Here is an 18,496-nt window from a genome sequence, read left to right as displayed (position 1 = left end):
AGTGTCTAAAAAGCAAAACTAAATCCACTGTGATTCAATGTTGTAAAACATGAAAACATCCAAGGGGGAATGAATACTTTTTATCTCCTCGTTATATCCTTTTTATATGCTCCTGTATATCCTTATTGTAAGATGGCTTATTTTATTCTGCTGTATTCAGCAAATTCAAGTTCAATTTATTGTCTTTCAACAATGCACATGTATACAGCTAAACAAAATAACATTCCTCAGGGTCCAAAGTGTAAAAACATTGTGCATATATTACATACAGCACATAAAATGATATTAGCACAATAATATTAAAAGACAGCAATATTCTGGAGATCTACTTTATAAGTTTACATAAAATGCATATACAACATATAGTTAAATGTACAACAGTATAATGCTACTGGCTCTGTCATAACCAATGTGCATTGGGTGTAACTGGGTGTTCAGACGTCTCACAAATATTGCTGAGCCTTTTACTGGCCTTTCATTGACTGATAGGTGTGGAAGAAGTGCAAGATGCGCATTTTTACAGTGGCCCAAATGGAAGATAACAGCATCCAAATGAAGAAGGACCTTACAGTGTTCCTCTATCACCTACGGATTGCAGCTGAGGTGGAAGTCGTGGAGATGGTATGAGATGCCGGTGAAAAATGGAGATATGTGGATAAGTAATTTTTCCAACCTTTTCTGTCCCAGGAATAAAAGGGAAGGAGGTCACTTATGAACTGACAGTGAGGAAATTCCGTCAGCGACAAATGGAATTTACTTCAACTAAAGACCTCCTCTAGAAATAGGCTCATACACAAATAATTATAATTGCTAATTTTCATAAGCCCAAATTGAAGACATCTGTACATGTTAAATTCCTATGAAAAGATATTTCTACTCTTCTTACCTGTCCACTGTTCATACGATCGGGTTACAGATGCATCACTGAACCAGAGAAGAGCTAATGCTGGAATTGGAATTGATTTATTTTGGTCATGTGTACTGAGATAGAGTGAAAAGCTTGTCTTTCATACTGTTCATACAGATCAGATCATTACAAAATGCCTTGAGGAAGAACAATAAATAGCAGGTGCATAATAAATTCTAATAAAGGTAGAGAGAGGTTAGGATCGATCAGGTATAAAAGAGGAAACATGCCCCTGGAGGTGAGAGAGAGAGAGGGAAGGTCCTTAATGAATACTTCGCTGCAGTATTGACCAGTGAGAAGGACCTCGAAAAATATGAGGTCAGAATAAAACGAGCTAATGTGCTGGAATATGTTGATATTACGCAAGGAGATGAATTGGAACTTCTGAAAAACATTAGGATAGATAACTCTCCAGAATCAAATGGGATATACCCCAGGTTACTACAGGAGGTGAGAGAAGAGACAGCAACGATCTTTGCATCCTCAAAGTGATTGGAGGATGGCAAATTGTATTCCTTTGTTCAAGAAAGTTATAGGGATAACCCTGGGATTTATAGATCAGTGAGTCTTGTGTCAGTGATGGGCAAACTATCAGAGAGAATTCATAGTGACAGCGTTTACAATCATTTGGAGGAACATAGCCTGATTAGGGATAGTCAGCATAGCTTTGTGAAGGGAAGGTCTTGCCTCATGAGCTTGATTGACTTTCGAGGAAGTGACAAAAGAAATTGAGGAAGGTAGAGTAGAAGATGTGGTGCATATGGATTTTAGTAGGGCCTTTGACAAGGTTCCCATGGTAGGCTCATTCAGAAAGTCAAGGGGAATGGGTACATAGATTCAGAATTAGCTTGCCTACAGAAGTCAGAGGGTGGTAGTAGATGGAATATATCCTGCCTGGAGGCCCGTAGCCAGTGGTGTTCTACAGGGATCTGTTCTCAGGCTTCTGCTCTTTGTGATTTTTATCAAAGACTTAGATAAGGATGTGGAAAGGTGGGTTAATAAGTTTGCAGATGACAAAAAGGTTGGTATTGTTTGGGATATTGTAGAATTTTGTCATAGATTACAATGGGACATTGACAGGATGCAGAGCTAGGCTGAGAAGTGGCAGATAGAGTTTGTGAGATGATACACTTTAGAATGTTGAACAAGAAGGCAGAGTACAAGGTTGATGGCAGAATTCCCAAAAGTATGGAGGAACAGAGTTCCAGTTCCATAGATCCCTCAAAGTTGCCGTCCAAGTTGACAGGGTGGTTAGGAAGGCGCATGGTATGTTGGAGGATTGAGATCAGCAGCTGAAAGGTGAGGTTGCAGCTCTATAAAACTCTGATTGGACCTCACATGGAGTATCCTGCTCAGTTCTGGTCGCCTCATTATAAGAAGAATGTGGAAGCTTTAGACAAAGTGCAGAGGAGATTTAGCAGGATGCTGGATTAGAGAGCATGATTTATAAGCAAAGTTTGACGGACCCAGAGATTTTCTCTTAAAAATAAAGGAGGATGAGAGGTGACTTGATGGAGGCGTATAAGATGATAGGATTTCTCCATTTTCTCCAAAATTGGACCTACTGTTTTTTATGTGTGTCTGCTGCACTTCACACACACCCAACCCACCAGCTGAATACGCAATATTCCCCCCCTCACTCTCACCACACCCCTCCTACTCTCACCACACCCCTCCTACTCTCAGCACTCCCCTTCTACTCTCAACACTCCCCTCCTACTCTCAACACTCCCCTCCTACTCCCAACAGTCCCCTCTAATTCTCAACACTCCCTCCTACTCTCAACACTCCCTTCCAATTCTCAACTCTCCCCTCCTACTCCCAACACTCTAATTTCCAACCCTCACCACCCTCTGTGGAAGGAACCAAAGCATCCGGAAACCCATGTCGACACAAGGAGAACGTATCAACTCTCTACATACAGCAGCAAGAATTGAACCCCTGTAAAACATTACCCTGTCGTACCTCCCGTTGACTAAGAGCCGTTGAAGTAGGCATCATTTCCCTGACTGCTGTCTCAATCTGCCCCACAGCACGACAGTGACATTTCAGCTTACACATACGAGCGAACTCTGATGATGGAGCAGAGGTCCCAGATCCTGAAGGAAATGCAATTGACAAAGAATGAGCGGGAGCGCGAGGTATGTGACCCAGTTACTTCGTCTCACATCTTCCAGCTACTGATTTCAATGTAATATCTTAAAATGTAGACCTTATCTTGTTAAATTGTCATTAATTCATACAAGAATGGCACATAGCTGGAGAAAAAGAAAGGTTCCGGGAAATATACCTACAAGTGTACTGAACCATTTATCAGAAGTTCAGATCCTGGAATGTACTGAAACATTGGGGAATGTGACTGTGCGCTAATATTAATTTGTTATGTTAACATTAAAGATAGCCTCACGATCAAAATTTTAGAAAAATAGGCAGAATTTTGGGGCACACCTTCTACGCTTGTAGAGAGTGTGGTTCAGTGCTTGGTGCCATTGATTTTTAACCTCATCTGTGTCTTATACACCCTACAATATAATTCCTGCCTGTGCATGGAAGAGATAAATTGGTAAATTTGTAAATTTGTCTATTGTTGTCAGAAGTACAAAGGTACGGTGAAAAACTTGTCTTACTGTTTATAGAGATCATTTCCGTGCACTGAGGTAGTGTAAGGGTAAATGGAATAGAATGTAGAATAAAGTGTTCCAGTTACAGAGAAAGTGCAATGCAGATATGCAATAAGGTTCAAAGCCAAAATGAGATAGATTGTGAGGTTAAACGTCCACCTCACCATACCAGGGGGCCGTTCAATAACAGCAGGATAGAAGCTACCCCTTGAGCCCAGTGGTATGTGCTTTCAGGCCTTTGTATCTTCTGCCCAATGGGAGAGGGGAAAGAGAGAATGTCTGAGGTGACTGGGGTCTTTGATTATGCTGGCTGCTGTGCTGAGACAGTGAAAAGTATAGAACATAGAACAGCTCAGCGCATTCCAAGCCCCTTGGCTCACAAAGCTAATTCCACATAGCCCTCAGAAGGCTGTAGATGTCCAGAATGCACTGCCTGGTATGGTGGTAGAGGCAAATAGATCAGAGGCTTTTTAGAGACCTTTGGATAGGCACAAGGATGTACTGAAGATGAAGGATTATGGACATGGTGTAGATAGGAGAGATTAGTGTTTCGCTGTTTTTGATTTGCTTTTTAGCTGGTTGGGCAGCACATTGTGGGCCGAATAGCCTGTTCCTGTGCTGTACTGTTCTGGGTTCTATTTTCTTTTCATCCATACATGGAGCACACAGAGGTGGGTGGGTTCAGCAATGTGCTGAGCTGTGTGTCAGTCTCCTCCCACTCATTTCCAAATCATCACCTGCAGCCTATTTAAACCCAGTTCTCATTCACAGTCCTTGTTCACTCATACGAACCAGCCAGCCTCAGCCGGTTGCTCGTAGTCTTCAGTTCCCTTGTTGCCTTGTCGTGTTAAGTATCCATTCTCTTTTGTTTAGTGGCCGCTCGTGGATTTGTGACTTTGCAGCTTATTATTAAAGTTATCCCACACCACTGAATCGTCTCCACTGCTCTGCATTTGTGTCAAGCCTCCTCTACATTTTCTGACACTGTGTCCACAATTCTCTGCAGTTCTTGCCATCGCAGGCAGCGCAATTTTCTACAGTGTGCATCAGTAAAAATCAGTGACAATCAAAGAGGTCATGCCAAAGTTCTTTAGCCTTCTGAGGAAGTGGAAGGACTGGTGAGTTTTCTTGGCCATACCATCGCTGTGGTTGACCAGGACAGACTGTGATGATGTTCACTACTGTGAACTTGAAGCTCTCAACTCTCTCAACCTCAGCACCGTTCATGTAAACAGGAACAAGTGCACTGCCACTTCCTGAAATGAACGATCAGCTTTTTGGTTTTGTTGACACTGAGGGGAAGTTTGTTGTATATACACCATGTTACTAGGATTTCTATCCCCTTGCTAATCTCCAATTCATCATTATGCAAGATGCGGCCCACTACAGTGGTGTCATCTATAAATCTGTAATAGAGATAGAGCAGAGTCTGGCCACATGGCTGTGAGTGTACAGGGAGTAGAGTGGGAGGCTGAGAACGCATTCTTGTGGAGCTTCAGGTAACTGACAAACAGGCGATATTTAATCAATTGCTCCCTAATTCTTACCTCAACATTTCCAATGTCAATGAGAACAGCTGTAATATTTCATTATTGAGAAATGTAATCATGCAGAGTAAGTGGAGAGTTACAGAAGAGAACATGGGAAGTCAAGACACGATGTGTGCCAATTCAGATTTAAGATTGGAGAAAGTTGGGTTGAATAAAGTTGTGGATACTATAGAGAGAGTGCAGAGGAGATTTACAAGGATATTGCCTGGATTGAAGGGCGTACCTTATGAGAATAGATTGAGTGTACTTTGGCCTTTTCTGCTTGGAGCGACGGAGGATGAGAGGTGACCTGATAGAGGTGTATAAGATGATGAGGGGTATTAATCGTGTGGATAGTCAGAGGCTTTTTCCCAGGGCTGAAATGGCTAACACGAAGAGGCATAGTTTTAAGGTGCTTGGAAGCAAGTACTGAGGGGATGTCAGGGGTAAGTTTTTCACACAGAGAGTAGAGGGTGCATGGAATGCACTACCAGTGATGGTGGTAGAAGCAGATACAATAGGGACTTTTAAGAGCCTCTTAGATAGGTACGTGGAGCTTAGAAAAATAGAGGGCTATACACTAGGGAAATTCTAGGCATGGTCGGCACAACATTGTGGGCTGAAGGGCCTGTAATGTGCTGAAAATTTTTATGTTCTATGTTCCAATTTTCATTTATTAAAAGTATTTCACAATCTCAGGTCTGCCCAAAGTCATGTATGCAAGAAAGAGCATTTTTGAAGCATTGCCATTGTCATAATATAGGAAAAGCTGAAGTCCTGGGAAAGAATGAGAGTGCTGGAGACTGAATCTTGATTTTAACAAAAGCAAGGCACAGGAGAGATGACTTTTGAAAGAACAGAACATAGACTCAGTGGGCACTTCGTTACGTATTTCCTGTACCTGATAACATGGCCACTGAGTGTACATTCAAGGTCTTCTGCCTTTGTAGTCCATCCAATTCAAGTTTTGATGTGTTGTGCTCCTCTGCATGCCACTGTTGTAACACATGGTTACTTGGGCTGCTAAAGTCTTCCCACCAGCTTGAACCAGTCTGGCCATTCTTCTCTGAGCTCTCACATTGAAAAGATGTTTTCACCCACAGGACTGCTGCTCACTGGATTCTTTTTGTTTCTTGGCACCATTCTTTGTAAACTCTAGAGGCTGTTGTGCGTGAAAATCCCAGGAGATGAGCAGTTTCTGCAACTACTCCATCTGACACCAACAATCATTCTACCACTGAAGTCACTTAGATCACATTTCCTCCCCGTTCTGATGTTTCGGTCTGTGACTATGTCTGCATACCTTTGTACATTGAGTTGCTGTCACATAATAGGCTGATTAGATGTCTACATTAACAAGCAGGCGTACAGCTGTACCTTACAATGAGGCCACTGAGTGTGTACAAAAGGCTTCCTCCTGTATTGACGTCCTGACAAAGGATGAGAGTGCTGGAGACTGAATCTTGATTTTCACATAAACAAGATACAAGGGGAGAGATGACATGTGAAAGGAACAGATCATAGAACACAAGGGATTCTACAGCTGCTGAAACTCCAGAGCAACACACACAAAATGCTGGAGGAACTCAGCAGGTCAGGCAGCATCTATGGAAATGAATAAGTGGTCGATGTTTTGGGCTGAAAGCTCCATCTGGAAAGGAAGGGGGAAGATGCCAGAATAAGAAGGTGTAGGAAGGGGAAGGAGGACCAACTGGAAGGCGATAGGTAAAGCCAGGTGGATGGGAAAGGTAAAGGGCTGGAGAAGAAGGAATCTGATCGGAGAGGAGAGTGGACCACGGAGAAAGGGAAGGAGGAGGGGCTCCAGGGGGAGGTGACAGACAAGTGAGGAGAAGAGGTAAGAGACCAGAGTGGGGAATAAAGGAATAAAAAGGAGGTTGGATTTTTTTAACTGATATTTCTCCTTCATAGAGCAGAGAGTATAAAACACTGCAGCACTGGATCAGAGTCAGGTTTAACATCACTGACGTGTCATGAAATTTAGGGTTTTGCAGCAACATTACACTGCAATACATAAACAATGCTATAAATTAAAGTAAGAAATAGATATATATAAATCAAATAAATAGTAAGGATCGATAGATTTTTTGAAATGTCTTAAAACAATGTTCCTTACTGAAGTAGCCATGGCTGTGATTGTGGACTTCATCTGCAGTAGTCCTAAATGGGAATATTTGATGATTCCCTTTGGAACCACACATGAAGAGTCACCACATTCCAGCGCCTTCTTAGAATATACCCTTCCACGCTGTTTTAAGAAACTTTTAATGGTAATGATGAAAGAAATTTCAAAGAGTTCAGAATTTTCTCTCAAAATAAAATGAAAAAGAGGTACAATGCCAAGGAGCCGCACTGAACGTGTGCACAGCATTGAAACTGCTGCACCATTGATTGCTCAGTGGCATAATATCATCACAATCAACCAATCAACGCGCTCTCGGCAGCCCCTGCTCGGTAATGCAAATATCTAATCAGCCAATCATGCGATAGCAATGCAATACATAAAAGCTTTCAGACATCGTCCAGGGGTGTAGTTGTTGTTCAGACCAAACATCAGAACGGGGAAGAAATGTGGTCTAAGTGACTTTGACTGTGGAATGATTGTTGCTGCCAAACCGGGTGGTTTGAGTATCTCAGAAAGTGCTGATCTCGGGATTTTTGCCCACAACAGTCTGTAGGGTTTACAGAGAGTGCATGCAAAAACAAAAAAAACATCCAGTGAGTGACAGTTCTGTGGGTGAAAATGCCTTGTTAGTGAGAGAGGTCAGAGGAGAATGTCCAGGCCTTTTCAAGCTGACAGGAAGATGACAGTAACTCAAATAATTACACATTACAACAGTGGTGTGTAGAGGATCATTTCTAAATGTACAGCGTGTTGAACCTTGAAGTGGATGGAGCTACTGCAGCAGAAGACCATGAACATACACTCAGTGGCCTCCATATAAGGTACAAGTGAGTGTTTGCGCACAAGTGGTTGATGCCCTGGTAAGGCAGGCTGAGCTGAAACAAGGAATAGGTTTAAGCATTGTGCCTCACCATGACCATACTGAAAGGCCACCCAGAGACCTGGTAATAAAACTGGGTTTCCTTCTCATCTTCCTCAAGAAGTGCTAAATGGGAAAGGACTTTTTAAAGAGGAGAAAATATTACATATCTTCACAAAACAAAAACAAAATCAGTTACTGAGGATCTATGATGTCTCCCGAACATTTGTCAATCACTAAGGCCATTTCCTGAACAAAAGAAGCCAGTGCTCTTAGGATAACCTCTTCCGTTGTTCCCTTCCCTGTCGCCCAGATTCAGTGCATTAGTGATGAGTCACGGGGATCCATTCGCCGTAAACATCCAGCGAAGGCCAAGCTGAGATTGAGCTCTCAGGACGAGCAGGAGGGAAGTGCTGAAGAGAAACCCGAGGAGGAGGTATGACGATGGTGGCGAAGGGTCAGTGGCTCCAAACAGTCAGTTCAACCTCACTGATGAGCCTAATGGGCTGACGGAGACAAAGCACTGAAATTGTGTGCGACGCTGGTAATGGAATTAAAAAACATTACAAACTAATGAGCAACACACCCAAAACGCTGGCAGCTGAGACCCTCCAGCAGGCCTGGGAAGGGAGGGACAGAAGCCAGAATAAGGAGATGGGGGTGAGGGGAAGGAGTACATGCTGCCAGGCGACAGGTAAGACCAGGCTAGGGGGAAGGTGGGATAAAGTAGGAGGCTGGGAAGTGATAGGTGGAGAGGTGTAGGGCCGAAGAAGGAATCTAATAGGTGAAGAAAGAAAGAAGGAAACCAGCAGGAGGTGGTAGGCAGATATGGGGAAAGGATGGGGTAATCAGAATGAGGAATGGAAAAGGATTTCTGCAGAATTTCTTGAGTTTATAACAAATTAATGGATGAGTGTGCAACCCACTAATCCATCAGGCTTCCACAGATTACAGTGGCAGGAGTGTCACAACTAAACACCTCTCAACTGCCCCACAGAACCTCATACTCCCTCCCTAATGGGAAGTTGATGGGTCAGTGCATGGTATTTCTCCTACCAACTATAGTGAGACACAAGAGATTCTGCAGATGCTGAAAATCCAAAGCAACACACACAAAATGCTGGCGGAACTCAGCAGGTCAGGCAGCAGCCGTGGAGGAGAATAAACAGTTGACCTTTCGGGTCCAGGCCCCTCATCGGGCCTGCCCTTCGTCACCTCCGTTATTCAGGACCAGTCCTGATGGAGGATCTCAGCCCAAAAGGTTGACTGTTAATTTCCCTCCACAGACGCTGCCTGGCCTGTGAGATCCTCTGTCATTTTGTGTGTGCTGTACAGTGAAGGGAAAGGGGAAGGGGAGATACTGGAAAGCCAGTTGCCAGCTTCTTAAGTCTTACTGCACAATGGACATGATTTGATTAAAGGGTAGACCCCTGCTGCTCCTAAAGACTCTTTTGACTCAGTTGCTTCTGTTTGTTTAGCAGTCAGGTTCATAATTCACTTGTAGGGTTTGATTAACCTTGGCTAGGAACGTAACTCCTGAACCTCTCATGCTCCTTTTGTTTCTCTTGCCAAGTACAGGGGGATTACGAGGAGCTAAAATGTATTACGATTCTCTTTCTTTTCAAATAATTCTTAGCACAGAGCCATAACATGGCATTCGTTGATAGAGCTTGATGTTCCGTAGGAAGAATCTGGAGAAATGAGAGTTCATTTTAAAGACAAAATCGACGTAAATTTATTATCAATCTACATACAGTATATGCCACCATTCACTACCTTCAGATTCATTTTCTTGCAGGCATTTACAGGAAAATAAAGAAATACAATGGAATTTATTGTATTGTATCAGAATCAGAAAGAAGTACCGACATATATTGTGAAAATTGTTGTTTTGCAGCAGCATTACAGTGCAATACATAAAAAAAACTACAACTAAAATAAGAACCTTTTTCTTTTCCTTAGCCCACACTCCTACTGGGGCATAGGCTGCTAACAGCAGCTCACCAAAGTCGTCTCTCCTGGGCCATCCCAAGTGTAACCCATCTATGATTTTTTTTTCTTCTCCCAGGGATGGGGTCTTAGGAACTTCTGTTGGCTTTTCTGTAGGTCTGGGCTTTTACAGGATAAGGCTACTAGCCCTATACCCAATATTCCTCTTTTTGCAGCCGGGTTTGGGACCGTCTGTGGCAGAGTTCCAACAAAAAAACTTGTATGTAAATTAAATAAGTTGTGCAAAAAGAGAGCAATAAAGGAGAGACAGTAATGAGAAGAGGGCAGGTCCTGGGTGATGGGGCTCCATAATGATGGAGGCCACCTTTCTGAGGCATAGCCTTTTGAAGGTGTCCTCGATGCTGGGGGAGAGTGGTGCCCTTGATGGAGCTGTCTGAGTTTGCAACCTTCAGTAGCTTTCTCTGATCCTTGAACTGAATAAAGATAAGAAACGCAGCCTCTTGGTAACTTGAAATGTTTCATCAAAATTCTTTCTGTAAGTAACTTCTGTATATTCTTTTCAAAAGTTTCCATGTCATGCTTCAGGCTGTCAGTTCCATCAGAACTGGAAAGGAAGGAGGAAGACGTCATGGGGAGGGGACGGAGTATGTTAGAAGGTGGTAGGTGAAACCAGGTGAGGGGAAAGGTAGGTGGGAAGGGGAGGGGGGCTGAAACGAGAAGCTGGGAAGTGATAAGTGGAAAAACTAAATGGCTGAATAAGAAGGAATCTGATAGGAGAGGACAGTGGACCATGGGTGAAAGGGGAGGAGGCAAGACACCAGAGGGACGTGATAAGCAGGTGAAGGGAAGAGGAGGGGGTAAGAGGGGAGCCAGAATGGGGAATGGAAAAACAAAGGAGGAGGTGTGGGGGGTTGGGGGGAAGAAATTATCCGAAGTTAGAGAAATCAAACGTCATTTGCACCTTTTCCTTCAACTTGTCATATAGCTGAAAATCCAGAAAATCTCAGCAATGGTTTGGAGAGTACATTTGACTCTAAATTCTCAAGGTAATCTGAGATGGACAATAACTGTGACATTGATAAGAAACAAACAAAAAGATCATTTTCACTTTGCCTAGAATTCCGCTCCTTCACTACAGAGCCCAGTTCATCCCCTTCCCGATCAGATTCTAAAACATCATCAGTGCAGTTTACTCCCAGTATTGTCTCTCTTTGCTCCTTTGCTCCAGATTCAGTTGATTCTTGACAAGACAGCTTCGACTCAGTCAATAGCCTCTCAGTCACCTGCTGATGAGACAAGCACACCTGGGGAGAAAGTTCACTTGACCTGGACTAAAGACAAGTCAGCAGGAGACAGAAGTAAAAACAAAGGACCCGTTACACCAGAAGAAATCCGGGATCTCTTCAGTATGAAACCGTGAGTATACTTCATCTGAAGTCAGGCAAAAGTGAAACTGGCAAGTTATAAAACTATACCTGTAAATAAAATTAAACCTGTACTGGGTATTTGTAATAATGTATCCGAATATTAGGAGCTTTATCCTTGGCTTCAAAGATTCAAGATTCAAAGTACATTTATTATCTAAGTATGTATGCAGTATGCAACCCTGAAATTCATCTTCCTCACAGACAGTCATGAAACAACGAAAACCATGGAACCCATTCAAAAAAAAATCAACGCTCATCTCCAAAACACGCAAGCAAAAACAAGTGATGCAAACAGCAGCAAGAGAAAAGCAAAAAAAACACAGAACATGAAACACAAAATCAAAAGAGCCCAACCAGACATATTCAGTTCATTATCTGCAAGCCGCCCCAATACAAAATTGTCCAAAATAGTAACAAAAAAAACGATTGATCAGAAACCAGAAACAGATCAGAACGTGAACTACAGTGTCCGATCTACAAGTCGTGTTGATAAAAACCCAGAAATCAGGCATTCTCCTCTGACAGCATCAAGCAAGAGAGTGCGATTCCAATGCAGGGACCTTCCTTCCAGAGCAGCGAGCGAGCGGGAGAGAGAGACCGACACGTGCAGACACCTTCCTCCGGGAGCAGCAAGTGAGAGACTGGTAGACAGCACTGAACACCCTCTCAGCCTCTGCATTCGCCTTGATGATTTCAATTTTCCTCAGCACTTTAATCAGCGAGATTGGGGAGAAATGGAGTCGATCTGGGGTCCGCGCACCATCACCAGGCTTCTTGGCCTCTCAGCCTCTCAGCCACACGTTTCTTCTGAAACCTGATCAAACTCCCTCAGAGACAGCAAAGCATTTGATCGCTCAATCGTCCTGAAAACAGCCCACCAAAGTGTAGATCATCTGCTCCAACAGTAGTAGAACCACACTTGAAAGAAAGCGAAGGTGTAAAAGAAGTGAAAGAAGTCGTTCCGGGAACTGTTTGGAGGAGGTCACCCTTGGTCGCGTTCTTCACTGGCACCATCTTATCCCGGAAGATGTATCATATGAATCTTGGCTTGGAATTGGAAGTGGAAATGAAATTGGTTTATTATTGTCACATGCATCAAGATACTCTGAAAAGTGTGTCTTGCATACTGTTCATACTGTTTTAATCATTACATAGTGTACTGAGGTAGAACAAGGTAAAACAGTAATGCAGAATAAGGTAAAGGCTACAGAGAAAGTGCAATGCAGGTAGGCAATAAGGTGCAAGATCAGAATGAGGCAGATTGTGCATTTAATAATTGACTTCTATGTCAGAATTAATAATGATTTTAATTGTTTTTTCTCTCACATTCTACATGCTACCAGTGAATGGGAGAATTTGTAAGTAAAACTGATTGCTTTCCCATCTTATTCCTTCTTCACCCATTAATAGAATTGTAAACCATGTCTATGCGTCATTTATAGGAATGTAGTTTTCACTGCCCATTGACACAGTTAGTGAGGGTCCCTTTTTCTGGGGGATTTGCTTTCTAAGTCCATGGTGTAGTTTGGGCCATTTGGTAATCTGGAATAGGTGAATGTCAAAGCAACCAGGGGTAACACAAAATACAGAGTGGGCCAAGGGGTGACTGAGAGATGCAAAGCTCTCCTCTTGCAAATCATGGGGGAAGACCATCACTTCCCACATTTCCTTTTTCCATTCCTCCTCTTCCAGTGACATGTCACTCCCTGAGAAATATAGCATTTTGTTTATTGGAGGATTGATAGATTTTTGTTTTCAGTGTTAAATGCCTGCACTATTAAATCCATGATATAAATATCTGATGTCTCTCTCAAAACCAGGGCAATGAGGTAGACATTTGATACACTATTTATTAACATACTGGAAACAGTGATTTATAAAAGTGTGTTAATCACCTCAGTGAAGGTCCAGCAATGCACCAGGCTGATGGCGTAATTTGTAGATTTGGATCTTGCCTGTCTATTTTCACGATGCAGGATTTATTTTAGTTGCTTTGGTATTGCAATGTAGCTCTCTTATTAACGTCAGGTACAGCTGCAGTTTAGCAATCACTTTCCCATGGGCACCACTTCGGTACCCATTTCAACACCCTTTAACTTACAGTTCGGCGGGTAATGATTTTCTCTGTCAATCAGAAATCAGTCGAATGTGCGGCGGATGCACACTGCGGTGAAGCTGAATGAAGTCATCGTGAAGAAGTCTCAGGATGCAAAGCTGGTCCTCCTGAACATGCCCGGACCTCCCAAAAATCGGAACGGGGATGAAAACTGTATCCTTTCCTCGGGAAGAGAAATTCCAGCAAAGTAACAAAGTTAACTTTTTTTTTGCTAAAGTTCAATCAATTGGAAAGCAGCATCTGAGATGGGAGATTAAAGTTGGAACATAGAATGGTGCAGACCCTTCTGCCAACCTTTTAACCCACTGCAAGATCATTCTAACCTTTCCCTCCCACATAGCCCAACATTTTTCTTTCATCCATGTGCCTCTTAAATGTCCCTAATGTATCCCTAACTCAGTCAACAGCTCTGGCAACGTGTTCCATGCACCCACCACTCCTCTGACATCCCCCAATAACTTCCTCCAATCACCTTCAAATTATGCCCCCTCAAATTAGCCATTTCCACTATGGGTAAGAAGGTGCCGGCTGTCCACTCTATCAATGCCTTTTATCATCTTATACACCTCTATCAAGTCACCTCTCATCCTCCTTCACTCCAACATTGTAGGATTTTATTTCAAATCCCAAATCTATTTTACTTAATTTATCTGTCAAAGTTCTGGATTCTTGTCCCTATCAGGTCACAAGGTACAGTGCACAACAAAACAGTCCCACTCAAAGTAATTATGAAGGCAACAGAGAATCAGGAAGAGAGAGACCATATTCCCTGGTCTGTCGGCTGAAAAGCAAGAGGTGATTGACATGTGTTTGGATATATAGAGGAACTGGGGTACATAAAGTGCACAAACATAACAAGGACTTTCTTTAACCCTGACACCATTTCTATAGGGTTTGTAAATAAGTGTGTTATTTTTCTGTGGTATCATCATTGTCACAGCCAAGTTTTAATAACATCACCCAGGCCAGGCTTCCAATTGATTAAATCCCATTCTTCATACTTTTGCCTTTGGGGGCCTGCCTCTTCATATATCAGCCTTCCCCTCCCCATCAAGCTCCCCACTCCCTCGCTGACAAGGTGCTGACAGTTGCCACTTCACAACCACCACCCTCTCCCACTGCTGACCCTCTTTGCACTGAGGTCTGGTTTGTAGCAATGAGCCTCCGATCAAAGTTATCATTGGTGTACCACTTGTTGACCTTAAGGCAACCTTTAGGCACACAATAATTGCTTGTTGACCCTGAAACTGTTGTATCGATGATTGTGACTCCTACAGCCATTATCAGTTCAGCCATTTCTCTGAAACTGGGATGTTTTTATTCCTGGCACTTGCAGGTGCTCCACAAACTCTGACAGGGTTCCATTCCCAACACCAGTTCATAATCCAGATATGTGACCAGCCATATATTCAGATTAAAACACAGGGCAACCTTCCAGGCGAGGCAACATTTCACCTGCATGTCTGTCAAAGTCACCTACTGTATCTGGTACTCCCAGAGTGGCCTCCTCTACATTGGTGAGACCTGAAGTAGATCGGGGGATCACTTTGTCAAGCACTGGGGCACTGTTCACAACAGGCAGGGTTTCCTGGTGGCCTCCCATTTTAATTCCACTCCCTATTCCCATTCCAACATATTCGTCCATGGCCTCCTGTCCTGCCAGAATGAGGTTCTGGAGCAATGCCTCAAATTCTATCTGGATAACCGCCAACCTGAAAACATGAACATCAATTTTCCTAATTTCCAATAAATTATAGCCCCCCCACCCTTTTTCCATTCCCCTCTCTTCTTCTTTTCCATTTCTCATTCTGGTTACCCTTCCTCTTCTCCTCACCTGTTTCTCCTTCCCTTTCCTTTTTCAAGGTGTTTCCACTGGTAGGTGAGACGAGACATAGCCTCAAGATTTGAGGGAGTAGATTTAAGATGGAGGTGAGGAGGGACTGCTTTTCCCAGAAATCTGTGGAATTCTCTGCCCAATAAAGCAGTGGAGGCTACCTCAGTAAATATATTTAAGACAAGGTTGGATAGATTTTTGCATAGTAGAATTACATGTTATGGGGAAAAGGCGGTCAGTGGAGATGAGCCAATGGCTAGATCAGCCATGATTTTATTGAATGGCAGAGCAGGCTCGATGGGTCAGATAGCCTACTCCTGCTCCTATTTCTTATGTGTTCAGCCTTTTACCTCTTCCACCTATCACCTCCCAACTTCTCACTTCACTCCCTCCCACACTATTTTCTTCCACCCTTCCTTTCCAGCCCTGATGAAGTGTCTCAGCCTGAAATGTTGACTGTGTGTTTCTCATGATAGATCTGCTGAGTTCCTCCAACATTATGTGCATGTTACAGGCCAACTAAAGGCATGGTTCCACGTACTGAATTCCCACACAGCAAACAATGCCGGCAGTCCCACAGCAGCCAACATCAATCCTGCTGGTCTCCCCAAGTATTCATTCATATACCATTTACAGATTGTGCACCTTAGGCATAAATAACCCAGGGAGGATCTGTAATAGTCACTAATTGGGGCTGAATTTCTTGTAAGGCATTTAACAGTTATTTTTCTCTTGCTGAAAACCTCTTAATCAAGATAGACTAATCTTCACCCCAGCATTCTTCTCTAATTAAAATACAAAACAAAGAAATGTCAAATCTGAAAGAAAAACTGGAAGTGTTGGAGGTTACGGGATAGAAAGCATCTATAAAGAGAGAAATAAAGTTAACTTCTCAGGTTGATGACCTTTCACTGGAACAAGGAAAAGTTAAAAAATAACAATCTTATATTTAGCAGTAGAGATGTTGTAGGGGTGGAAAGAACAGAAGAAGTGATTGTGATAGGATGGGAGACCAGAACAACTAGGTGATACTGACTGAGGGAAGGTGGTGAAGAATAGATAACAGTAAATAATCACTAGCATTAATACAGCTTTTCTCCCTGCACAGATGCTACCTGGTCAGATGGTATTTCCTGCATTTTCTTGTATTTCAGATCTCCAACAAATGCTGTGTGTTCTTTCTGACTGTTCCAGTGTATTTTTATTTCTTTAATCTCAATCCTCATTCTTCCCTTCTATTTATACCTCCTCCAGGCAGACGACTTGACTGCTGTGAAAGCTGGGTGATGGTAATGCCCTTGAGACCATATGACCGAGGAGCAGAATTAGACCATAGGGCCTGTCAGGTTTTCTCTGCCATTCCATCATGGCTGATTTACTTTCCATCTCAAGCCTATTCTCCTGCCTTCTCCCCATCACATTCTATGCCCTTCCTAATCAAGAAACTAATGCCTCCACTTTGAATATACCCATTGACTTGGCCACCACAGCTCTCTGTAGCAATAAATTCCACAGATTCACCACCCTCTGAAGAAAGAAATTTCTCCTCAACTCTGAGGGCATCCTTCTATTCTGAGGTCGTGCTCTCTGGTCCTAGACTCTCCCATGATTGGAAACATCCTCTGTACAACCACTTTCAATATTTGGTTAGTTTCAATAAGATCCCCCCTCATCCTGCTTTGAACGTCAAGGGGAGATGGTTAGATCCGCTGCCCTGGGGTAGATGAATGGAAGAAAATTGCATGGATATGGATAAAAATCAGTTGGTCCACATGATCACAATCTGCCTTTTAGCCTCAGTTTCTGTCTTCTTTTTTTTAATTGGTTCTACTGGAATTCTTTGTTTTGTGGCTGTCTCCAAGGAGACGAATCTCAAGGTTGTATATAGCATACATACTTGGACATAAATGTGCTTTGAGCTTTGAACGTTTGTTTGACAAGGCACGGCTCTTTTCCTTGACAAACACAAACTGCAGACATGGAGTTCCTGGAGGTGTTAACAGAAGGCCTGGAACGAGTGCTGTTGGTTCGTGGTGGGGGTCGTGAGGTCATCACCATTTACTCCTGAGCACCAGTCATGGCCAGCAGTCACGCAACGAACCCATCACAGCTATCGATCAGTAACTCCCCACCTCATCTCAATGTACAGCATTTGCCATGCAGCTAATGAAACTTCCTGTCCCATTCCTGGTAATGGTTTTTGTAAAGCCTTTCCTTTTGGAGACAGGATAGAAAATAACAATGAAAAGACTAAGAAGGGGAATGCTCACCTACACAGCTTCTTGTCTTAAATTACTTTGTGTCCTCTCTCAGCTTTTGTTGCTCCTTAAGAACCTGTCATTGGAGTTGCAATATTAGAAAGCTAGCATTAGAAGACATGGGCACGGTAGATATGAGTAACCACTTCTGGGGTGTGTGGCGACATATACAAATTAGCAGCATTCACAAGACTAGAGAAACCTTTTCCAGAAAGCACTCTGTCCACAGTTTAACCTTTGGTACATCACAGGTGGATTATTCCACAGATCAGCTATCAGGCTGGGACTCTTCTACCTTACACTACAGTTTCAGGTCAAAGGTTGGCTTGCTTGTATCTGTGTCAATCTCCAGACACTGGCCCTTTGCTTGGTATTCATCCACAAGAAAGTTAACCTATTCAAGGAGGGCCCAGCTTCCAAGGTGCGACTGGGGGAGGGTGGGGGTTGGGGGAGGGTGAAAAAAGAAAATAGAACTATTTATTTTTAAGAGGATGTAAAATATATAAAATGTGGTATATTAGATACAGATGAAGTAAAAGTAAAATAAAATAAAACATGAAATGGGAAAGAGAAGCTCGGGTTAGTTGATGTAACATTAAAAATGTTTTACTTCTTTTCATTGCCAGCGGGTTTTTTTGGTTAGCCAGTGTTTTTTTTTTGTTATATTAGTAGAGAACTGCTATAATAATACTGATGTTTTAGTAACTGTAATACTTGTGTTTGTTTCAGCAAGACAATATTTCCCTCGCAGTCTAAGGATTAATTGGATTTGTTAGTTGACATGGAACTGCACCAATCCCTTATTTGTTACACGCCCTATAATTAGCTGAGCTGTGCATTCTCCAGTCATAA

At 42.8% G+C, this 18,496-nt stretch overlaps 1 protein-coding gene across 1 annotated transcript in view; it reads left to right on the top strand.

Annotated features, from left to right (window-relative positions):
• Window positions 1–17,454, top strand: part of LOC140210509 (solute carrier family 12 member 5-like) — a 347,453-nt gene extending 329,999 nt beyond the window's left edge. Inside the window, exons 20-26 of the mRNA XM_072279513.1 lie at window positions 490–621; window positions 2,941–3,048; window positions 8,373–8,495; window positions 11,238–11,425; window positions 12,780–12,794; window positions 13,572–13,705; window positions 17,363–17,454. Coding sequence (XP_072135614.1) covers window positions 490–621; window positions 2,941–3,048; window positions 8,373–8,495; window positions 11,238–11,425; window positions 12,780–12,794; window positions 13,572–13,705; window positions 17,363–17,454 — 792 coding nt within the window. The remainder of the gene's footprint in view (window positions 1–489; window positions 622–2,940; window positions 3,049–8,372; window positions 8,496–11,237; window positions 11,426–12,779; window positions 12,795–13,571; window positions 13,706–17,362) is intronic.
• The last annotated feature ends 1,042 nt before the right edge of the window (window positions 17,455–18,496 follow it).

This window comes from Mobula birostris, chromosome 2 (genome assembly GCF_030028105.1).
Source record: "Mobula birostris isolate sMobBir1 chromosome 2, sMobBir1.hap1, whole genome shotgun sequence".
NCBI lineage: Eukaryota > Metazoa > Chordata > Chondrichthyes > Myliobatiformes > Myliobatidae > Mobula > Mobula birostris.
This window is presented reverse-complemented; position numbering and strand designations above follow the sequence as displayed.